Genomic DNA, 23,744 nt, shown 5'->3' on the forward strand with positions numbered 1-23,744 from the left:
AAAGTTCCTTATCAGTTTATCTCTTAATGATAACAAGTTCCAAGTGAGTACTGCATAATGGTAACATACTGTTAATTGATAGTATAACACCTGAAAAATGCCAAACTAAAACATTATTTTATGGTGCACAACAACTAAATGCAACTGTCTTAATAGCAGAATTGAAATGTATATGCTTAACTCAGCGTGAAGACACGACTTCATTCCCATTATAGAGCCCAATTTTGTTCTCTAAGTTCTAGTTGTCTTAGACCGTTCATATTTTACCGCACTCTGGGAGAATTAGTCACTTGCCCCACTTTGATATAGCTTGGCCAGCCTGGTCACTTATTACACAAAATTTGCTGAGAGTGGCTAATTGCATTTCTCTTTCTGCACATTTTATTGTGCCTATCATTCCTGTCATGATACCTAGACAGTACATTTCTGCAGTATACACAACCTTCATTTTGATCCACAATTTCTCCTAGAATACAGATATTTCCAGTATATTTAACTTATCTGTTAAAAATTTAAGAACTTTTAGATCCCCTCTATGCCACAAACATACCAAAGGTTATCTTATCCCATGGATGCTGTATTTTGCCATTTGTAATCTATCTTTGGGTAAAATACTGGCTTCTCTATGAGGCTGAGAGTATTTCTAGACTATGCTCTGAAATATAATCTATGTCACTTTTTGTACCTGAAATTATTGAAATCTAATTATCAAAGTTCATCCTCAATGAGAATAATCATTTTTAGCCATTGATCTGTCTCTATTGAACATGTCATTATTATTTCATCAAAAGGCTCCTCTTAGGGAATTTTACCCATTTGTCCTAAAAGAATCATTTGAGGCTTTTTCAGAAGAATAAGCTTAATTACATCAAGAAGTGAAGATTGAAATGAGATTAAGAGCCAGAACCTAAATTACATTCCACTTTTGTCTTCCCTCCAGCATAACTCTTCTACTTTCCCGGGTCTCGATATTTCTTTTGATTTTGGTTCCACTCTCTTTCTACAGAATATATTCTAAACCAGACTTGCATGGTATGTATGTATCCTTCTAGTCTGGCTACCGAATACAAATTCTTCCTCCAAGTCCATTTTCCCAAAATTTGCACTTATGGTTAAATTCTTAGAACTATTTTTTCTTTTCTGAAAAGGAATCACAGTCTGTTTAGATCAGACGATGTATGCTACTCAATTTTAGTTTCATCTAATGATGTTATTTCAGGAAAATTCATGTACTATTATCACATAAGACAAAGTCCAATGGAGTCATGTTTGCTAACTTTCACAATTTCTTCCAGGTTTCTTTTATCTTTTTTTCATGAATAATCTTAAATTAAAGGCAGCAGATGTGCCTCTGGACATCAGGAAGAAGATTAAGTGGGGTTGTCATGCCACCATCTTCTGTCTTTGTTGGGATCCACTGTGGTGTAACTCAGACTGCTGGCCCCTGGTGCTCTGTATTAATATCCAATAGGTGTGGCTGATTATGCCGGGTCTCCTCCTGAGATCCCCACTCATCAGTACTTTCTTTGTGATTCCACCTTTCTTCTTTCCATGTACTAATCCTCCTGTGCTGGGGCAAGTGGGAAATTCTGCATCCTCTCCACAGCATACATAATCCATGGTAATTTCACATATGGAGGAGGGTGATGGAGGTTACTACTTTAGTCCCACCCAACTGGATACCTTCTTCATCCATTTCTCATCTTAATAAAGGAACTGTATTGCTTTGAACAATACTGATAGTGGTGCTTACCTGAGGATTTTATGGTTATTCCTGGCTATAAGTCTTTGAGACTAAACGTCTGCTTCTCCCTGAATTAATTATATCTAAATTTTTTATGTTATTCCCTTTCTCTTATTTTGTGAATCTGGCTCTGTTACACATTTTTGTGGCTCTTTAATTTTCAATGAAATTAAGGAAGATAAAATTAAGGAAGCATTCATTACGGGGTAGGCACTTCCTTTATTAAAGTATTGCATTTCATTAATCCCTTTATTACATGGATTATAGTAACACTATGTCCCAATAGTCTGAATTTAGTTATTAATAGATACTTCCATGCTTTACATATTGATGTTTTGGACACAATTAGCAAAAACAAAAATAGCTTTCTTCTTCTCAACAATTCTATGTCTTAAAAATCAAAGCTTGAGGTTTGCTTTAAGATTGCTGCTATTTATAGACAATACAAAACTTCATTTGAATTCTCAATACAGAGTAGCAGTTCTGATTTCTGGCAGTGTGTGTCCATTTTCTTCTTCTGTTACTAAGCATTAGCCTTTTTTTGTCCAATCTCATTTTTAGGATGATATCAAGGGAAAATAATAGAAAATCCCGAATTTCATAGAAAAAATACATGCATTGGTATTTGAAAATATTCCCATGTTATAAAATTTTAGTGTTCATTACTACTTAGTGTCTCTTGATAAAAATACATAATTTTTATGATTCAAAGACGCAATCATTTTCTACATACGTACTTCCGTTCGCAAGGTAATGGTTGTGAATTTTTAAAACCACAGTTTTCAGATCTTTCATGCAGAGAATTAACTTCTTTAAAACAGGCAAATGGAGCACCTTGAGCACCTTAAAATGCAAACATGTCAGTTGAATTATCATTCTTAATATGAGTTAAATGTTTGTCAGTAACAGACTAAGGAAATTTAATTTCAAAAAGATCATGTACTTGTTGATCATGCTTTTGTTTCTATGCATACCCTGTCAATGCAAGTAGAAAGAAATAATTGTCTTATCTTACACACAGAGAAAATGATTATATCTATTGCAATAAGTTATATTTTTTTTTATTTTTTTTATTATACTTTAAGTTTTAGGGTACATGTGCACATTGTAAGTTATATTATTTTTAAAACAGTATGTTTCTCTTTCTGGTGGGAGCAAATACTTCTTAGTCTAATGAATATTGGGCTTGACCTTGTAACTTCCTCTTCTTAATGAAATGAGGAATTTGAAGCATGTCACTTATGGACAGAAACCTCTGGAACTTATATAGTTTTCCAGAGTCTACCTCCTGTCCTTTGTAGCACATGTGTTTATTTGGTTCTTCCAGCATGCTGGCTATACTTTGCTTATTTTGCCTGACTAGTATAAAATCACTGATGGATTGGACCAATGTTACATTTTATGGGAAGTCCAAATCTCTTCTACTATATTATGATGGAGGGAAACAGAGTAAACTTAACCCTGGAGAAAAATTCTAAATGAATCCTGTTATCCACTCTATGTGAATGTAAACTGTTTCTAATCTTCTTTTCAAATAGGAATAGAAAATAATACACTTGCCAAAATGGCCGAATAGGAACAACTCCAGTCTGCAGCTCCCAGCGTGATTGATGCAGAAGATGGGTGATTTCTGCATTTCCAACTGAGGTACCTGGTTCATCTCACTGCGACTGGTTGGACAGTGGGTACAGCCCATGGTGGGTGAGCTGAGGCAGGGCGGGGCATTGCCTCACCCAAGAAGAGCAAGGAGTCGAGGGATTTCCCTTTCCTAGCCAAGGGATGCTGTGACAGACTACCTGGAAAAATGGGGCACTCCTACCCAAATATTGCACTTTTCCCAAGGTCTTAGAATTGGCAGACAAGATGATTCTCTCCTGTGCCTGGCTCGACAGTTCCCATGCCCACAGAGCCTTGCTCACTGCTAGCGCAGCAGTCTGAGATCAATCTGCAAGGTGGCAGCCTGGCTTGGGGAGGGGTATCAGCCGTTGCTGAGGCTTGAGTAGGTAAACAAAGTGTCCAGGAAGCCCAAACTTGGCGGAGTCCACTGCAGCTCAACAAAGCCTACTGCCTCTAGACTCCACCTCTGTGGGCAGAGCATAGCTGAACAAAAGACAGCAGACAACTTCTGCAAACTTAAACATCCCTGTCTGACAGCTCTGAAGAGAGCAGTGGTTCTCCCAGCATGACATTTGAGCTCTGAGAAGGGACAGACTGCCTCCTCAAGTGGATCCCTGATCCCCATGTAGCCTAACTGGGAGACACCTCCCAGTGGGGGCCAACAGACACTTCATATAGGCAGCTGCCCCTCTGGGATGAACCTTCCAGAGGGAGGATCAGGCAGCAATATTTGCTGTTCTGCAATATTTGCTGTTCTGCAGCCTCCGCTGGTGATACCCAGGGAAACAGGGTCTGGAGTGGACCTCCCACAAACTCCAACAGACCTGCAGCTGAGGGACCTGATCATTAGAAGGAAAACTAACAAACAGAAAGAAATAGCATCAATGTCAACAAAAAGCTCATCTACACCAAAATCCCATCTGTAGGTCACCAACATCAAAGACCAAAGGTAGACAAAACCACAAAGGTGGGGAGAAACCAGACCAGAAAAGCTGAAAATTCTAAAAATCAGAGCGCCCCTTCTCCTCCAAAGGATTGCAGCTCCTCGCCAGCAACGGAACAAAGCTGGATGGAGAATGACTTCGATGAGTTGACAGAAGTAGGCTTCAGAAGGTTGGTAGTAACAAACTTCTCCAAGCTAAAGGAGAATGTTCAAACCTATCACAAGGAAGCTAAAAACCTTGAAAAAAGATTAGATGAATGGCTAACTAGAATAAACAGTGTAGAGAGGACCTTAAATGACCTGATGGAGCTGAAAACCATGGCATGAGAACTTCGTGAGGCATGCACAAACATCAATAGCCAATTCTATTAAGTGGAAGAAAGGGTATCAGTGATTGAAGATCAAATTGATGAAATAAAGCAAGAAAACAAGGTTAGAGAAAAAAGAGTAAAAAGAAATGAACAAAGACTCCAAGAAATATGGGACTATGTGAAAAGACCAAATCTACATTTGATTGGTGTGCCTGAAAGTGACGGGGAGAATGGAACCAAGTTGGAAAACACTCTTCAGGATATTAGGCAGGAGAACTTCCCCAACCTAATAAGACAGGCCAACATTCAAATTCAGAAATACAGAGAACACCACAAAGATACTCCTCGAGAAGAGCAACTCCAAGATACATAATTGTCAGATTCAGCAAAGTTGAAATGAAGGAAAAAATGTAAAGGGCAGCCAGAGAGAAAGGTCGGGTTACCCTCAAAGGGAAGCCCATCAGACTATCAGTGGATCTCTCGGCAGAAACCCTACAAGCCAGAAGAGAGTGGGGGCCAATATTCAACATTCTTAAAGAAAAGAATTTTCAGCCCAGAATTTCATATCCAGCCGAACTAAGCTTCATAAGTGAAGGAGAAATAAAATCCTTTACAGACAAGCAAATGCTGAGAGATTTTGTCTCCACGAGGCCTGCCTTACAGGAGCTCCTGAAGGAAGCACTAAACACAGAAAGAAAGAACCGGTACTAGCCACTACAAAAACAGGCCAAATTGTAAAGACCATCGATGCTATGAAGAAACTGCATCAATTAATGGGAAAAATAACCAGCGAACATCATAATGACAGGATCAAATTCACACATAACAATATTAACCTTAAATGTAAATGGGCTAAATGCCCCCAGTTAAAAGACACAGACTGGCAAATTGGATAAAGAGTCAAGACCCATCAGCGTGCTGTATTCAGGAGACTCATCTCACATGCAAGGACACAAACAGGCTCAAAATAAAGGGATGGGGGACAATCTACCAAGCAAATGGAAAGCAAAAAAAAGCAGGGGTTGCAATCCTAGTCTCTGATAAAACAAACTTTAAACCAAGATCAAAAGAGACAAAGAAGGCCATTACATAATGGTAAAGGGATCAATTCAACAAGAAGAACTAACTATCTTAAATATATACATGCACCCAATACAGGAGCACCCAGATTCATAAAGCAAGTCCTTAGAGACCCACAAAGAGACTTAGACTCCCACACAATAATAACGGGAGACTTTAACACCCCCCTGTCAATATTAGACAGATCAACGAGACAGAAGGTTAACAAGGATATCCAGGACCTGAACTCAGCTCTGCAACAAGCAGGACTAATAGACATCTACAGAACTCTCCACCCCAAATCAACAGAATATACATTCTTCTCAGCACCACATCGCACTTATTCTAAAATTGACCACAAAATTGGAAGTAAAGCACTCCTCAGCAAATGTAAATGAACAGAAATCACAACAAACTGTATCTCAGACCACAGTGCAATCAAACTAGAACTCAAGATTAGGAAACTCTCTCAAAACCACACAACTACATGGAAACTGAACAATTTGCTCCTGAATGACTACTGGGTAAATAACAAAATGAAGGCAGAAATAAAGATGTTCTTTGAAACCAATGAGAACAAAGATACAACGTACCAGAATTTCTGGGATACATTTAAAGCAGTGTGTAGAGGGAAATTTATAGCACTAAATGCCCACAAGAGAAAGCAGGAAAGATCTAAAATCGACACCTTAACATCACAATTAAAAGAACTAGAGAAGCAAGAGCAAACAAATTCAAAAGCTAGCAAAAGGCAAGAAACAACTAAGATCAGAGCAGAACTGAAAGAGACAGAGAAACCATCATTCTCAGCCAACTATCACAAGGACAGAAAACCAGACACTGCATGTTCTCACTCATAGGTGGGAATTGAACAATGAGATAACTTGGACACAGGGCGGGGAACATCACATGCTGGGGCTTGTTGGGGGGTGGGGGGTGGGGAGAGGGATAGCATTAGGAGAAATACCTATGTAAATGATGAGTTGATGGGTGCAGCAAACCAACATGGCACATGTATACCTATGTATCAAACCTGCACGTTGTGCACATGTACCCTAGAAATTAAAGTATAATAAATAATAATAATAATAATATACTTGCCAAATCAGGGGTTACACTTCTCACACATATTTGAGGCCATGCTAATCTGCTCTAGTATGGACATACACTGGCGCAGTGAATGCAATCAAGTCTACTACCTGATTACATTTGTAGTAGTTAAATATTATCTTCCAGGATCATCTTGTTTCTGCAGGGATCATATTGAATAATTAAATGTGTGTATTATATAGCCAACCACCCCTGCATCCTTTAGATCTTTAAAAGTAGCACTAATTTCTTGAAACAGGCAGTTACAGATATCAAACACATTAAAGTCCCACTGAGGGAATTGCACAAACTACTAAATATGCCAACTCCAATTACATACACTAGGTCTGAGAAATAACAACCAAATGGATTTGTGGAACTAGCAGACCCACTGTAAACTGAAACTTTGCCAGGACTCCATTTAACTCCTGGCGTCTCTAAGTCCTCACTCTCACAGGGAGACCATGATCACATTGGGCTTCTGGATATTAATGTCAATGCAGTCTGTGTCCACTAGTTTTTAAAATGTTTGGATATTTTCTTTTCCCCAGTGAACAGATAAAATGGTTGTAAGTCCATATGGGAACATATTAGAGGAACAGTTAACAAGGTGTTATGGGGTTTTTCTTCTATGGCCCTTGCTCCCGCTTAAGTCAATGAGTTCTGGCTCTGACAATTGGTTTAGATTCAGAGTGTGGACCTAACATTGCGATATTTACTGAGACAACTCTCCACAGTCTCCTGGTCATCTATTTTTATAAATTTCCTTTAATGAAACAAATTGAGTAGTACCCTCATTGGCTGCTCACAGAACACAGGGAAATCGTATTGTATTAACTCTCTCCCTGACACATGGTAGGGAAGGTACCCATGTCTGCTACTGTGTATCTACTGCTTATAACAACATTATTCATCTGGCTTCTGGTAGGTAAGCACTGCTATCTGGTCTTGATTTTTCCAGATCTTATCACATCCATTGCTACCAGTGAGTGTAGTGGCATTCCCACTCTGACCTGCAGAGGAGGCCATCTTTGAAATTTATGGTGAATATGGTATCCCTTTCTCTAGCACATTCCTTATGGCCTTGGGCTTTCCTGTTTGGCCAAATCATTTGGCCTTAAATACACAGTACACAGATTACAGCATTCCCACTTCCCTGAGCCTTTTTCTTCTTTTTTTCACTATCTGCTATGGCAATTCTGTCATTTAAATTTCACTTAGGGTGAGTAATCATGTTTTTTCCATGCTGCTGGAAGCCATCCTAGTAGAAAGATTTTACTGTCTTCTAGGATCCATGCCAGTATGTTAAATGCTGTACTTTGGGAGAGTGTTCCCAAAACAATAAATACCCCCCATCCCATGTTGTGTTCCTCTCTTCTATCTCATGATCAAGTTCTCAGAACTCAGTCCCGTGTGTACTTCCCTGATGCCAGCAGTAACTGCTGGCTAGGACCAAATCTTTTTTGAGGTATAGTTTCCTTACTGCTTTATAAAGTCCATCACATCCCTGTCTCTATTATTCTGTGCCTTTTCTCTATTTTCAGCTAGTGGCCATGAAGGATAGCGGGAAGATACTGATGAGAATACACTTCGTGTTATGAAGAGGGACGGGGGAGGAATCAGATCTAGACCATTCTATAGGTTCAATAGACTCAAAGAAGCCTGGAGCCTCAAAATTAGGGTAGTCATATTTTCAATTGTCTCCATCCCAAGGGTAGGTCCCATTCTTCTCCCAATTAGAACCCCAAACCTGAAAAATATACCTGATAAGGAATTCAAACTTACATAGAGTTTAACTTCTCAATTAAGTCTTCCTCATCTCTCTCTAACCTCTTTTTTAAAAGATGAGGGGCTCTTTATAAGTTGGCAGAGGCCCTCTAGACTCACGCTTTGCTTTCAAATGCATGCCCTTTTGTTATATTTTCCTAAGTTCAATGGTATTTGGCAATAGCCATTTAATGCCATTACCCTTAAAGTTACTATTTGCCCCATTAATTTCAATTGTACCAGCTAATGTATTCTCTCTCACAAGTATACTATCCCAATCTGCTGAAAGAGTATATTATCAACTTCCACCAGTGATGAGGTGCTCATTGATAGCCTGGCAGAGAGTGATTTGGATTTGAAAACTCATCTTTTAGGCTGTATTTACTCACTCCACTCTCATTACCAATTGTTAGTAGTTGGGACATCTAGGAGCTGACATCTAATTGAGGCATACGATGAAGGCTATTTATTAAAGATCAGAATATTTGGAAATGGGAAGGAAGCTGGATGGAGCAGAGGAGAATTCAAACTGGGATGCAAACCCAACAAGTTCTTGAACAGACGAATAGGTAGCTGTGTGGTATAAATAACCTGCCAGTGTGTGTTTGATTGGGCCAAAAGAGGCAGACTTTTGTATAAAACCCCCACCTCACGTAATCGTTGTATGTGTGCTGGTTTGAGAAGTGTGTGCCTTTGGGCAAAAGGTCTCTTTGCAGTTGAGACAAATTCTGGAAGAGCTGATAGCTGAAGACTACTTGATGACAGACAGCGGTATTTTCCTTATTCACTACCTTGATTTTCTTTTAGCATTCTACTTTTATTGTTTTAAATGCAAAAAACACGACTATAGGTTTTATATTTCTTTTGTTTTACTGTCTTTTTCTCTTAGTCATTAAGCTCCACGAGTACAATAATCATGTGGCAATGTCCATCTGGTTGAATATTGTAGGCTCTTTGCATTTAGACACTCGATGTATAATTTTGAATAAGCAAATCTACTTATATTTCAACATTTCTTTAAAAGTTTAAATTTACTTAATAAAAGAATGCAAACTTAATGTAACTACTTGTTAGTTAACATGTCCCATATAATATACCACCTGTGGTTTTTGGTAACAGAAGAAAAATGCCTGCAAGTAAAAAGCTAAGTAAATGAATAAAGGAGAAAATGGGAAATGAATGAATTAGGGGATGAACAAAACACTGCATCAGAGGATGAAATTTTTGATGCATTCATATTAGTTTTTTGGAGATCCTAGAACATATATTATAGGAATACACATTTTGCTAAACATCCTGTTGCAATCAGAACTCATCTGACAAAGGGCTAATATCCAGAATCTACAATGAACTCAAACAAATTTACAAGAAAAAAACAAACAACCCCATCAAAAAGTGGGTGAAGGATATGAACAGACATTTCTCAAAAGAAGACATTTATGCAGCCAAAAAACACATGAAAAAATGCTCATTATCACTGGCCATCAGAGAAATGCAAATCAAAACCACAATGAGATACCATCTCACACCAGTTAGAATGGCGATCATTAAAAAGTCAGGAAACAACAGGTGCTGGAGAGGATGTGGAGAAATAGGAACACTTTTACACTGTTGGTGGGACTGTAAACTAGTTCAACCATTGTGGAAGTCAGTGTGGCGATTCCTCAGGGATCTAGAACTAGAAATACCATTTGACACAGCCATCCCATTACTGGGTATATACCCAAAGGATTATAAATCATGATGCTATAAAGACACATGCACACGCATGTTTATAGTGGTACTATTCACAATAGCAAAGACTTGGAACCAACCTAAATGTCCAACAACGATGGACTGGATTAAAAAAATGTGGCACATATACACCATGGAATACTATGCAGCCATAAAAAATGATGAGCTCATGTCCTTTGTAGGGACACGGATGAAACTGGAAACCATCATTCTCAGCAAACTATGGCAAGGACAAAAAACCAAACACCACATGTTCTCACTCATAGGTGAGAATTGAACAATGAGAACACATGGACACAGGAAGGGGAACATCACACGCTGGGGACTGTTGTGGGGTGGGGGGAGGGGGGAGGGATAACATTAGGAGATATACCTAATGCTAAATGACGAGTTACTGGGTGCAGCACACCAACATGGCACATGTATACATATGTAACAAACCTGCATGTTGTGCACATGTACCCTAAAACTTAAAGTATAATAATAATAAAATTAAAAAAAAGAGTATAATAATAATAAAATTTAAAAAAAACAAAAAAGAGAACTCAAAAAAGATGTCATGTGTCAAGTAAATGAATTCTAGGTTGAAGTTTTTTTTTAATTAAAAAATAAAAGAATATATTGTAGACGCTACTTAATGAATCTTACAGAAAGTATTATTTAATTTTACTTTTAAGAGATGTTTTAAACCCTGCTTAAAAATAACAATACTATTCAAACAGAAATAAGTATTAAAAAAACAAAACACACACACATAAAAAGTAGCATTCTAGAAAAATAGCACACAGAAAATAGCACTGACTTGTGATTTAAGAAATCATAGTTCTGCAGCTTTTGTTGAATTTCCTTTAAGCCTCCTAATCTGAAATTTATTACTCAAATAATTAGGAAGACAAGATGGACCATATACAATGTAATTTGGTACAAATTATATTCCTGAGCTTACCACTGGGCAAATAAACCACCTTTATTCAACTAGAAAATAATTATATATATATGCATTTCACTGGGTAATTTTGATCTGTTTCTATTATTTTAATTTCTCTAAAAATACAAAATTATATTTGGATATTATGAATGATTGCTCACCAGAAAAGCAAGAATATATGCACAAGTCTTATTAAAATTACTCTCAAAGCTGTTTGAAAAACAAAACATAAAAATGAATTTTGATCAGGTGGCTTAAGATCACCATTATCTTAGCAGTTATTCCTCAATTAGGAAATATGATTATTTTTAAATGAAATTCACTCTAAGCCTTGTAAGTTTCATGCCATTAAAATTAAATCATGAATGTGGGTAGTAATAGGAAATTGTATAAATTTTAGAATCTACTGATTTTAATGTTTATATAAATGATGAGCTGTAAACATGGATTTTTGTCCAGCTAGCTAATCGTCAAAAACAAAAATCAAACCACAATAAAAATAATGTATGGTCTTTTTCTTGGAAAACCTCAGATACTCTTAAAAAACTACCCTTCTTTAACTAAAATTTAATTTTTATTAATCTTGTGGTTCAGTTTCTTCCACTTCTAGAGTTGTGTGGTACATAATGTACTCTACAGAGAGATGCAAATTTGAGGTAAAATAAATACGAAAGAAAGAGCAATACCTTTTCCAAATATCTTGGCACACTGGTTATCAGTAGTTTGACATCGTCCGTTATAGCAATAGGCAGTTCCCAACTTGCACAAACGGCCATTCAATGCATAAGTGTCAGGAACACAATTACTAGAGGTTCCATTGCAGTACTCTGTAAAATCACACTCTGGATCAATACTCTTTCTACATGGAGTGCCTGCTATTGACAACTGGGAGGAAAAGGAAAAATAAAATTAAGTTCTGTAAATCATTTTTCTCAATTGCTTAGTGAAAAGATTTATCACATAAAATGTTTCTAATTATTGATATTTGAGGGAACACCAGAGTTCCCAAGTCTGTGAGTTTGCCATAAAAAATCAAATACAGTATTCGTTGTGAAGCCCAGAGAAAACTGTCTCAAAGACGTGAAAGAATTCCTTTTGACAGTGAGTTTGCAGCTGCTCACCTCCTTTGTGCTCTACATTTTGAAATAAGCTGACTCAAACAGCATTAGAAAACAACTACACAGATTAAACATACCTGTTCCTTGGAACTATAGGAACACTGTCTCTACCTTTTTGTTCTTGGAGAAACTCAGGAGCCAGACTTCCTTGTTTCAGTCCCAGTCTCTGACTCTTACTACCTTATTTGTATGGGTGAGAAACACAATCTATCTGTTTTACTTTTGTAAGCTTGGAATAAAAGACAAATTCTCATAGAGTTCTTATTAGTATTGAACAGGAGTAATGGAAAAAGTTCTCAGAACAATACATAGTAAGCAGTGCGGTGTGCATATATGATAGCTATCATCACATCAGCATCTTTTTTTTTTTTTTTTTTTGAGATGGAGTTTTGCTCTTTTGCTCAGGCTGGAGTGAAGTGGCATGATCTCAGTTCACTGCAACCTCCATCCCCCAGGTTCAAGCAATTCTCCTGCCTCAGCCTCCTGAGTAGCTAGGATTATAGGTACATGCCACCACGCCTGGCTAATTTTTGTATTTTTAGTAAAGACAGGGTTTCACCATGTTAGTCAGGCTGGTCTCGAACTCCTGACCTCAGGTGATCCACCCACCTTGGCCTCCCAAAGTGCTGGGATTACAGGCATGAGCCACCGTGCCCAGTCTTGAGCCACCACACCTGGCCTCATTTTTATATGTTTATTATTATCTAAGAGCATAAAGGCCTCCTTGCATCACTTAGGTGAGGTGTACAGTTATTGCCAAAACTTTGCGGTGGCCTGACCTAATAGATTGCCATCCATAGTGAAGTTCACCATGTTGAAATGCTGTCCTGCTATATATGTTGATGTCACACACATGCACACACACACACACACACACACACACAAACACACACACAAAATACAATCCAGTTTGATGAAATTAATACTTCATACGGTTTGGCTGTGTCCCCACCCAAATCTAATCTTGAATTGTAGCTCCCATAATTCCCACATGTGATGAGAGGCACCCGGTGGGAGATAATTCAATCAGGGGGCAGGTCTTTCCTGTGCTATTCTCGTGATAGTGAATAGGTCTCACAAGATCTGATGGTTTTATAAAAAGCAGTTTCCCTGCACAAGCTCTCTTCTCTTGTCTGCCGCCATGTGAGATGTGCCTTTCACCTTCCACCATGATTGTGAGGCCTTCCCAGCCATGAGGAGCTGCGAGTCCATTAAACTTCTTTCTTTTGTAAATTTCCCAGTCTCAGGTGTGCCTTTATCAGCAGCATGAAAACCAACTAATACAATATTCAATAATGAAACAAAGATGCATAATAAATAAAAGAAATGGTAACTTAAAAGTGATGAAATTTAAAAACAACTTTTTCAACTTAGAATTCCATACCCTGTAACTATATATTTCAAAAAAGAATGAGATATGAAGACTTTCCTAGACAAAAAATAACTGAGTAGCCAGGCATGGTGGCTAATATCTGTAATCCCAGCATTTTGGGATGCCTAGGGGGATAGATTGCTTGAGCTCAGAAGTTCAAGGATAGCCTGGGAAACATGGTGGAATACCCCATCTCTACAAAAAATACAAAAATTAGCTGGGCATGGTGGTGTGTGCCTGTAGTCCTAGCTACTTGCGAGGCTGAGGTGGAAGGATGGCTTCAGCCCAGGAGGTGGAGGTTGCAGCTAGCAGAGATAGTGCCACTGCACTCCAGTATGGGCAGCAGAGCCAGACCCTGTCTCAAACAAACAAACAAAAAAAAAACTGAGATAATTTATTTTCAGAGGACATAAATGACAAGAAATAGTAAAGGGAGGTCTTCAGGTACAAGAAATATGATAGTAAACAGAAATCTGCAAAAGAAAATAGACCTCTGAAATGAAACAAATGATGTTAATTCATCTAATTTTTTTTCTTCTTTTATTTACTCTAAAAGATAAAAGACTATACAGCAAAAATAGTAAAAATGTATTTTGTTTTTATGGTATATGATCATGTTCTATTATAAGAATTATTCACTACACATGAAATGAAATATGAAATTAGCCTGATTAATTAATGATTCATAAAGCAATGGTTAATCAGTAATTTATAATCAATAATTTGTATGGATCAATGATTTAAATGATTTTTAAAAGGTACAAATAACAAATCAGTAGCAAAGATAACACAAAACCATATATTTTATAGTTTTAGTGTTTACATTCAATTTACAAAGCAACTGTAAGTCTCATAAGTGTCTGGTGGGAACTCAAGATAGTACAGTTGCTTTGAAAGACCGTTTCTCAATTTCCTATAAAGTTCCATAGTTACCATAGGATCCAGCAAGCCCTCTCCTAGGTATCCAGCTAAGTGAAATGAAACACTATGTTCATGCACAAATATGCTTATGAATATTAAAGTAGCCATATTTTCATCACCAAAAATGGAAAACAGCCAAAATATCCCTCAACTGGGGAATGGATGAATGAACTGTGGTACATCCTTACAATCCTTGCAATACTACTAATATGCAGTCACTATAAAGGAATGATCTGCTAATAAACATAAGAACATGAATGTATCTCAAATACATTATGTTAAGATGCCTACTTCACATTTGCACATATTGTATGATTCAATTTATGTGATATTTTTGCAAAAGCATAATTACAGCTTCAGGAAACAGATCAGTGGTTACCAGGGGCTGTGGGTGGAGTCATGGATTGAGTATAAAGAGGCACAGGGAAATGTGAGAGAGGCGTGATGACATCACCTATCCTTTTTATGATGCTAGTTATAAGCTTAAATATGTTTCTTCTGACACTTGGGAATATTCACTAACAGAATTTTAGTATATTAAATTATACATTAATAGCTAAATTCAACAAAAAAAATACATAGAATATTTACATAGAGGTGATTTACCAGAATAAAATATCTTGCTATTAAGGAACTTGTTTTCTTATCCAAATGTGTGTCTTGGACATAATACTATATTACTGCATTAATATTTAGTCCATATTTACTAACTCTTGTACAATATATAATTATGTAACCATTCCAATATCAATAAATACTGTTCATTTCAATTGTATGTGTATGGTTTGCATTTCAGTTATCAATAAGTGAGAGTTCTTTACACATTCTGTATGCTGCATATTTTGTCTGCTATTCATGCTACAATTTTTTCCATAATCATTCATCATTTATTTGACTTTATAATTTATTTGAGAGTTAATAACTTTTTGGATGTAGTAATGTGTGTTTTTTCTCCCTTTTATCTGATAATTTAGAAGATGGTAAACTTTGTGATTTTAACACTAAAGAATAGAATCATCACTCAGAATCCATGGGCATTTGGTTCCAGGAACCCTCAGGCATATTAAATCTATGGGCACTCAAGTCCTTTACATAATATCTTGTAACATTTGCATGTAACTTACACACATCTTCTCATATATTTTTATTATCTCTGTATTACTTATATTACCTAATACAATATAAATGCTATGTAAATAGTTATACTGTATTGTTTAGGGAATAAAGACAAAAATAAAAATAACAAACTGTGGCATATCTTTACAATATTTGCAATACTATTCAGCAACAAAAAGGAATTATTTGCTAATAGACACAACAGGAATAAATCTCAAATGCATCATGCTAATGCACCTAATTCATGTTTGCACGTATTAAGTGATTCAGTATGTGGAGCCCATGCATATAGTAACTGCAACCGTACCTGTCTGAGATGACTTTTATATTTTATAGCAATTTTCCTTTAAACTTGTGTTTGTTCATGCACTCTACATTTTATTTCACTAAATTCCTTATATATTCTTTTTATTAATTGCACATTGATTCAGTTAATACAGACGTCTCTTACCACAGTTCAATTTGCTTTTAATGAATGTTGGTAACTTACCTCACACTTTGATGTACAACATGGTCCAGAACCACATTTTACTGAGCCCTTCAGTTTACATGTGTTATAATCACAGCACTTCTTAAATTGACATTCCTAAAATTTTACAGGAAGAAATATTATTACAGTTTAACCACTTAAAAGCTCTTGTTTCTTAATCTCGATTTCAATTTAATATTCTGTTGTGTACAAACTTGTAATTATACAATATAATTGTATAATTCCAATGAAGCTGTATTAGTTTACCACTTCTTTTCTTCTTCTTCTTTTTTTTTTTTTTTTTTGAGACAGGATTTCACTGTGTCACCCAGGCTGGAATGCAGTGGTGTGATCATGACTCACTGCAGCCTCAACCAGTGAGATCCAAGTGATCCTCCCACCCCAGCCCCCTGAGTAGCTGGGACCAGAGGTGCAAGCAATCATGCCCCGATTTTTTTTTCTTTTTTTTTTTTTTTGTAAAGACTAGGTGTCACTATCTTGCCCAGGCTGGTCTCAAACTCCTTAGTTCAAACGATCCTCCTGCCTCAGCCTCACAAAGTGCTAGGATTACAGGAGTTAGCCACCATGCCAGACCCTATTTTACTATTTCTAGAATAGCCACAGGTACATGCAAGTGTAAGAACTGCAGAAATAACATCTAAAATAGCAATTGGTCAGCAATATTCATTAGCTAAAATATTTCATAATTAACTCGTAAGTTACCAACACCAAAATATATCCTTGGGGGAATGAAAAGGTGGTTTTTAGGAGAAACAAACTTTTCTCAAGGGTCTCATGGGTGATTTGTTTACTAAGGATTCCAATTGTAAATAAAGTTAGAGTGAGGCAGTAAGTAGAATAAAAATGTACTTAGTGTATATTTATGTACCATGTTTTACTATAATAGAAAACAAAAAAAGACTATACCTATTATTTTTAAAAAGTAAATGGCAGTCAATTATTATTCAAATAGGGGCCGGGCGCAGTGGCTCACGCCTGTAATCCCAGCACTTTGGGAGGCCAAGGTGGGCAGATCACTTGAGGTCAGGAGTTCAAGACCAGCCTGGCCAACATGGTGAAACCCCACCTTTACTAAAAATACAAAAATTAGCCAGGCGTGGTGGTGCGTGCCTGTAATCCCAGCTACTCAGGACGCTGAGGCAAGAGAATCACTTAAACCTGGGAGGCAGAGGTTGCAGTGAGCCAAGGTCATGCCACTGCACTCCAGCCTGGATGACAGAGTAAGACTACATCTCAAATAAATAAACAAATAAATTAGGTTATAACTTTAAAGAATCTTAAAAAACAAATATTGTTTGTATGTAAATAACACTGCATTTACACCATATTTTTATATTCTTAACTCTTTTATTAAACAATTTTATTTACTCAGATATCTAGTTTCAAAGATCTTGTCCTTTAATATAAAGGCAGGATTCTTCTTAATTTTGAAATTTCCATTTGTTCACACTTTTTCATATGTATGCATGTAAATGGACGTATGCTTATATGATCAAATAATATATAAAATATAGAGCAGAAGTTGAAATTGTAATTACATTCTCCAGATTCTCTAGGGGTAATCACATTGTATAATTTACTGTTTAACCTTCCAAAGTTAAATAATGCTGTATAAATGTATGTGTGTGTATATATTCTTTCACTAGTAATTAATGAAGACGCTCTCCCTGTACCACAATACTTAGCAGTACTAATTATGACCAATCATTTTAATTTGTAACAAGGAATGGAAAAACTGATCTCAAAGCTCTCATTATTACTTCTCTGATTACCAGTGAGTTTGTGCATAAATTTGCATTTGTGCAATTTTATTTATGAATTAAATAATCATATATTTTGACCATTTTGCATAGCAGAGCTTTTTTCTTTCCCTGTTCCCATTAGATAACAGAAACAGATTTTATATGATATCTGGTTGCCTTTATATATATATAAAATATATATATATAAAATAAGCCTAATTCGTGACACTATGGATATGTTCTAGGTAGTCTTTGTCGAAAGGGCATTGACACCTGTATCTTCATAAATATCCTCCATTTTACACAAATGGAAGCTCTGTTTTGTATCCACTCACCCATACAAATGTGGCTGCATGCACCTTATTTGTACCTGTGTTCACATATATCACTGCTAATAAATATTTGAACAAATATTTCACAGCATATAGAGGGATACATTTTACAAAAAGTAAAGCTATAAGCCTTAAAATTAGCAATAAAATATAAGAATAAAGTACTGATACTGTTTTATAGTCTTGGCATGGTGGAGGTCTTGATAATCAATACATAAAACCCAATAGTCCTAAAGGAACAAGAATATTACAAATTACTCAAATTGATAGGCACCATTAACAGACCAATTATAGACTGCAAAGAAACATTATAAAAATATAGAAAAGAGAGGCTGGGAATGGTGGCTCACGCCTGTAATCCCAGCACTTTGGGAGGCTGAGGAAGGAGGATCACGAGGTCAGGAGATAAAGACCATCCTGGCTAACGCGGTGAAACCCCGTCTCTACCAAAAATACAAAAAAAAAAAATTAGCTGGGTGTGGTGGTGGGCGCCTGTAGTCCCAACTACTTGGGAGGCTGAGGCAGGAGAATGGCGTGAACCCAGGAGGCGGAGCCTGCAGTGAGCCTATATTGCACCACTGCACTCCAGCCTGGGCGACAAAGCGAAACTCCGTCAAAAAAAAAAAAAAAAAAAAAGAAGAAGAAAGAGTTTTAATGGACTCACAGTTCACGCCACTCTCCTGCCTCAGCCTCCCGAGTAGCTGGGACTACAGGCGCCCACCACCACACCCGGCTAATTTTTTTTCTTTTTTTTTGTTTTTGTATTTTTAGTAGAGACGGGGTTTCACCGTGTTAGCCAGGATGGTCTTTATCTCCTGACCTCGTGATCCGCCTTCCTCAGCCTCCCAAAGTGCTGGGATTACAGGCGTGAGCCACCACTCCCAGCCTCTCTTTTCTGTATTTTTATAATGTTTCTTTGCAGTCTATAATTGGTCTGTTAATGGTGCCTATCAATTTGAGTAATTTGTAATATTCTTGTTCCTTTAGGACTATTGGGTTTTATGTATTGATTATCAAGACCCCCACCATGCCAAGACTATAAAACAGTATCAGTACTTTATTCTTATATTTTATTGCTAATTTTAAGGCTTATAGCTTTACTTTTTGTAAAATGTATCCCTCTATATGCTGTGAAATATTTGTTCAAATATTTATTAGCAGTGATATATGTGAACACAGGTACAAATAAGGTGCATGCAGCCACATTTGTATGGGTGAGTGGATACAAAACAGAGCTTCCATTTGTGTAAAATGGAGGATATTTATGAAGATACCAGTGTCAATCCCCTTTCAACAAAGACTGCCTAGAACATATCTGTAGTGTTACAAATTAGGCTTATTGCTTGATGCAGCAAAGAACACACACCAAGGGGACTGTGGAATACTGCAGTAGGAGGGTTTAATGATAAGTTCTGGGCTTGTTTTAGGTGATTTTTAGGGAGAGTTTAAGAAGTCTGGACTTTGCTCTGGACTGAATGCTGTCAGGAACCAAAGGCTAATTCTGTGACTGGGAAATTTAATAATTCTTATCTAGAAGGAGGAAATACTGGGCCAATGCTAAAGCTGAAAGTGGCACAGTTGCAGCAACTACTCATATTAGCTAGGATAGGTGAGTGTTTAGTCATTTTGGTGCATGTGTTCTCTGTGTTTAGACGTAACTGAAGAGTGGCCTTGTTTCTCTTTATTGATTCATCATAATAATAGAATTTCCTAGTCTGACTTTGACCTTTTGTCACATTATGTTCAATAAGAGAACACCAACACCCATACATGAGGGCCACATCAGCTCCTAACACCACCAAAGCCTGACTGATTTTACCAGGCCAGATCCTGGATGTCACAGGCGCTTCTCCCTTTCCCACAGGGAATGCATCCGGCTTATAAATTGATATTGATGAAATTAACCACTTCCACCCTAGAAATAAATGTTATCTCTCTATACAACTTTTACATATTTAGATAGATCTGGTGACAGATGTAAATACTGATGTATAAATAGGTAGAAACAGAGGTACGGACATCTATACTTCTTTCTTCAGCCGATGGCCCAATAACATTGCAAGTGAAATTAAACAGCCTTATAGTATGTTTTGATATTTTGTAAGGCAAACTTTCCCCAAACTCAGCTACTTTCATAAAAATTCCTTTGTATTCCTCCTTAGTTTTCTTTAAGAAAAACTTTTGAATAAACCTTCCAATTCACACTGTTCCTAATGGGGTATTCGGAATATACTGAAGAGTCAATCCTTACCCAGTGATACAAATGATGTATTGCTATCAAGATAATTACACTATCCTTACATTTATTCAATCAACAAGTATTTATTGAGCATGTGATATTTGCCAGACACTATTCTATGTACAGATGATACAATAATGATCAAAACACAGACTATTTCTTTCTTTTTTTATTGTTTATTCTTTCACCAATACTATATATATCATTAATCATAGCATTTTTAAATGGTCATTGTTCCAAATTACTAAAATGGATATTTGCTTAGTTTTTCTTTCTAGATGAAATTTAGAATCTGCTTTTGTAGAAAAATAGTTCAATTTAGGGAGGTATTTATAGGGACCTTAGAGATCTAATTGGATGTAGTTTGACGTTAAGTATTCCCATCCCAGGAAAAAGCTATGCTTTTATTCACATCTCTGTGTTTCTTTCAGTTTTGTTGTATCATTCTGCTCTTTGAAGTGTTTAAAAATATTTATTTTAAAAAATGTTTATTAACTTTACTTGTAATTTTACATAGTTTTAATTTTACTAGTGTAGTGAATTTGCTTTTTTATTTCATTATTTATTGCATTTTTGGCAATAGTATTACTATTTCTCTCCCATTTTTGCTAGTGTAATGAGTTAAATATTGCATCTTTATTGTCTATCGGTTAGTTTAAATAAGAAGTTCTCCAAATGTAGTTGGAAGATCTTGGTGGGGGGGGCTCAAAACTATTTTCAGTAGATCTATGAGGTGAAAACAATTTTCTTAATAAAACTTAGACTTTATTTGCCTTTTCTATTGTGCTGGCATTTGCACTGATCATGCAAATGCAACAGTGGACATAACTGCTGAGGCCATAGTATAAATTAAATCTGATAGTCATTGTATAGTCACCATCATGCACTCTAAAAAATCAAAACTGTCCTTGATAAAGCAATAAAAAATAATTTGTTAATTCTTAAACCTTGAATACTCCTCAAGGATAGAAATATTCCATAGGTGCTTTAAACCTTTGTTGTATATTTTTGGTAATTTATTAATATTTCAATAATTGTAACACTGCTGACTACTCCTATGAGTTAATACTTTAAATTTATACTATAAAATCAACAATATTATTAAGGCATTAGAATGTATTAATAACATCTTAAATATTCTCCATATTTTAATGTCTTCTTTATCATTCCTAAATATCCCTTACATGTGTCTTTAGTTTTACATAAATAACTACGCCAGTGTTAATTCATCAATGTTTCCAGGGTCCCCAACACCACATACATATATGATGATTAGCCAGAAACATTTATAGGACTTAGAAAACAGTCTTATTTACATATAAGACTTATTACAACAAGAGCAAAAATATACACTGGATTAGTAAAGGAAAAATACATATCCGATAAAGTCTGGAGAATTCCTTATACAAATTTCATCTACTCAGTGTAAGAGAAAGCACAATAAGCATGTTCCCTTCTCTCTTAGCAAAAAGGCAATATTGCATGTAATGCTTCTGCCTAGGGAAGCCCATTTGAGACTCAGCATTTTTATTTGAGTATGGTCATATAGGCATCCTGATCATGTACTTAAATGATTAATCACAGTAACCAAAATTCTAGAATCCCAAAAGGAAGCAGGTATCTACCATAAATTAAATTGTTCAACATCACAGTCTGGGAAAGCAAACCAACATTATCACCTATGGAACATTTAAAACTTCAAGTTCTCAGACCTGAACTGAAGGCCAACCTTAGAAGCAGGTCTTTCTAAAGATGGCAACTTCAGGGCTGGTAAGTTAACTCTGTTTCTGCACAATATTGCATTAATATTTCACAGATTATAAATGTTTGCATTTGATATTATTGATTAGAATTACTACTTTTTAACACTTATTTTATATTTTCCTAATTACAGGACTGGAATGTTCATATTATTCTTTTAAAATAGCTGTTCCAGTACTTTCTTGTCAATTTTCTGTCTGATTGATATGTCCATTGTTGAAAGTGGAGTATTAAAATCCTCTCCTATTATATTGTATTGCCATCTATTTCTCTCTTAATGTCTGTTAATATTTACCTTATATACTTAGGTACTTCAGTATTGGGTGCATTTATAATTGTTATGTATTCTTGATGAATTGTACCATTTTCATTAAGTATTTTGTTGTTTCTTGTGACTGTTTTCCACTTGAAGTCTACTTTATCTGTTATTAATATAGCTGTCCCTGTTCTTTTTCGGTTACTATGTGCATGAAATATAGTCTTGCATTCCTTTACTTTCAGCCTATGTGGGTCCTTAAAGCTAAAGCTAGGCTCCTGGATGTAGCATATAATTTAATCTTTTTAAAAAATCCATTCAGCCACTCTGTGTCTTCTGATTCAATAATCTAATCCATTTATAGTCAAAGTAACTATTTATAGGCAAGAATTGACTACTGCCATTTTTTTAGTTGTTATTTGGTTGTTTTGTAGATCTTTTGTTCTTTTCTTCTTCTCTTGTTGTTTATCCTTGTGAGTTGGTGATTTTCTTTTGTGTTAAGTTTTACTTCCTTTCTCATTTGTGCACCTGCCATAGTTTTTTGCGTTGTGGTTATCATAAGGCTTACATAAAATATCTTATAGTTAAAATAAATTATTGTATACTGATAAAAACTTCAGTCACATACAAAAACTCAAGACTTCACCTCTCCCCGCAGTTTAAATGTCTTTAAAAATAAAGCATTTCTTTTTCTTTGCAGATGGATTGTCAGGGACAATGTGTTTTAGGTTAATATCCAGCTTTATTATGTTGTGGGAATACACGTTTATTTTCAGATTTTTTGGTATCTATAATTATTTTCAGCATGATCTAATGCATGACTCATTTTTAAAATAACCCATGGAATTTTGAAAATTATATGTATTCTTTTTTTGATTATAAAGTTCCCTTGCTATTAGATATGCTTTTTAGTGACTGTTGTTAATTATCTGATAATTTATTAGTTGTTTGATAGCCTGAAAGAGGTATATTAAAGCCTTATGAACTATGGATACATGCATGGTCCATGTATTTTGTTTTATGTATTTCAGGGTGCATATTCTATGGATGGATATGTGCATATTCCATGTATTTTGTTTTACATATTTCAGAGACACCTCATTGATTGTATTAAGTTCACTATCTTGCCCATCTTCTTAGTTTTTATATTTTTAGTAATTGCTATTGCTTATATACTGTTCAATGTTTATAATTTGGTTTTCTTT

General features: G+C 36.0%; 1 protein-coding gene across 3 annotated transcripts in view; it reads right to left on the reverse strand.

Annotated features, from left to right (window-relative positions):
- Positions 1-23,744, reverse strand: part of ADAM18 (ADAM metallopeptidase domain 18) — a 158,146-nt gene that overhangs the window by 59,570 nt on the left and 74,832 nt on the right. For all 3 annotated transcript variants that reach the window (XM_019032000.3, XM_055348950.2, XM_063709321.1), the window contains 3 exons: positions 16,210-16,305; positions 11,879-12,077; positions 2,482-2,587 (listed from right to left, as the gene is read on the reverse strand). In XM_019032000.3, coding sequence (XP_018887545.3) covers positions 2,482-2,587; positions 11,879-12,077; positions 16,210-16,305 — 401 coding nt within the window. The remainder of the gene's footprint in view (positions 1-2,481; positions 2,588-11,878; positions 12,078-16,209; positions 16,306-23,744) is intronic.

This window comes from Gorilla gorilla, chromosome 7 (genome assembly GCF_029281585.2).
Source record: "Gorilla gorilla gorilla isolate KB3781 chromosome 7, NHGRI_mGorGor1-v2.1_pri, whole genome shotgun sequence".
In the NCBI taxonomy this organism is placed as follows: Eukaryota; Metazoa; Chordata; class Mammalia; order Primates; family Hominidae; genus Gorilla; species Gorilla gorilla.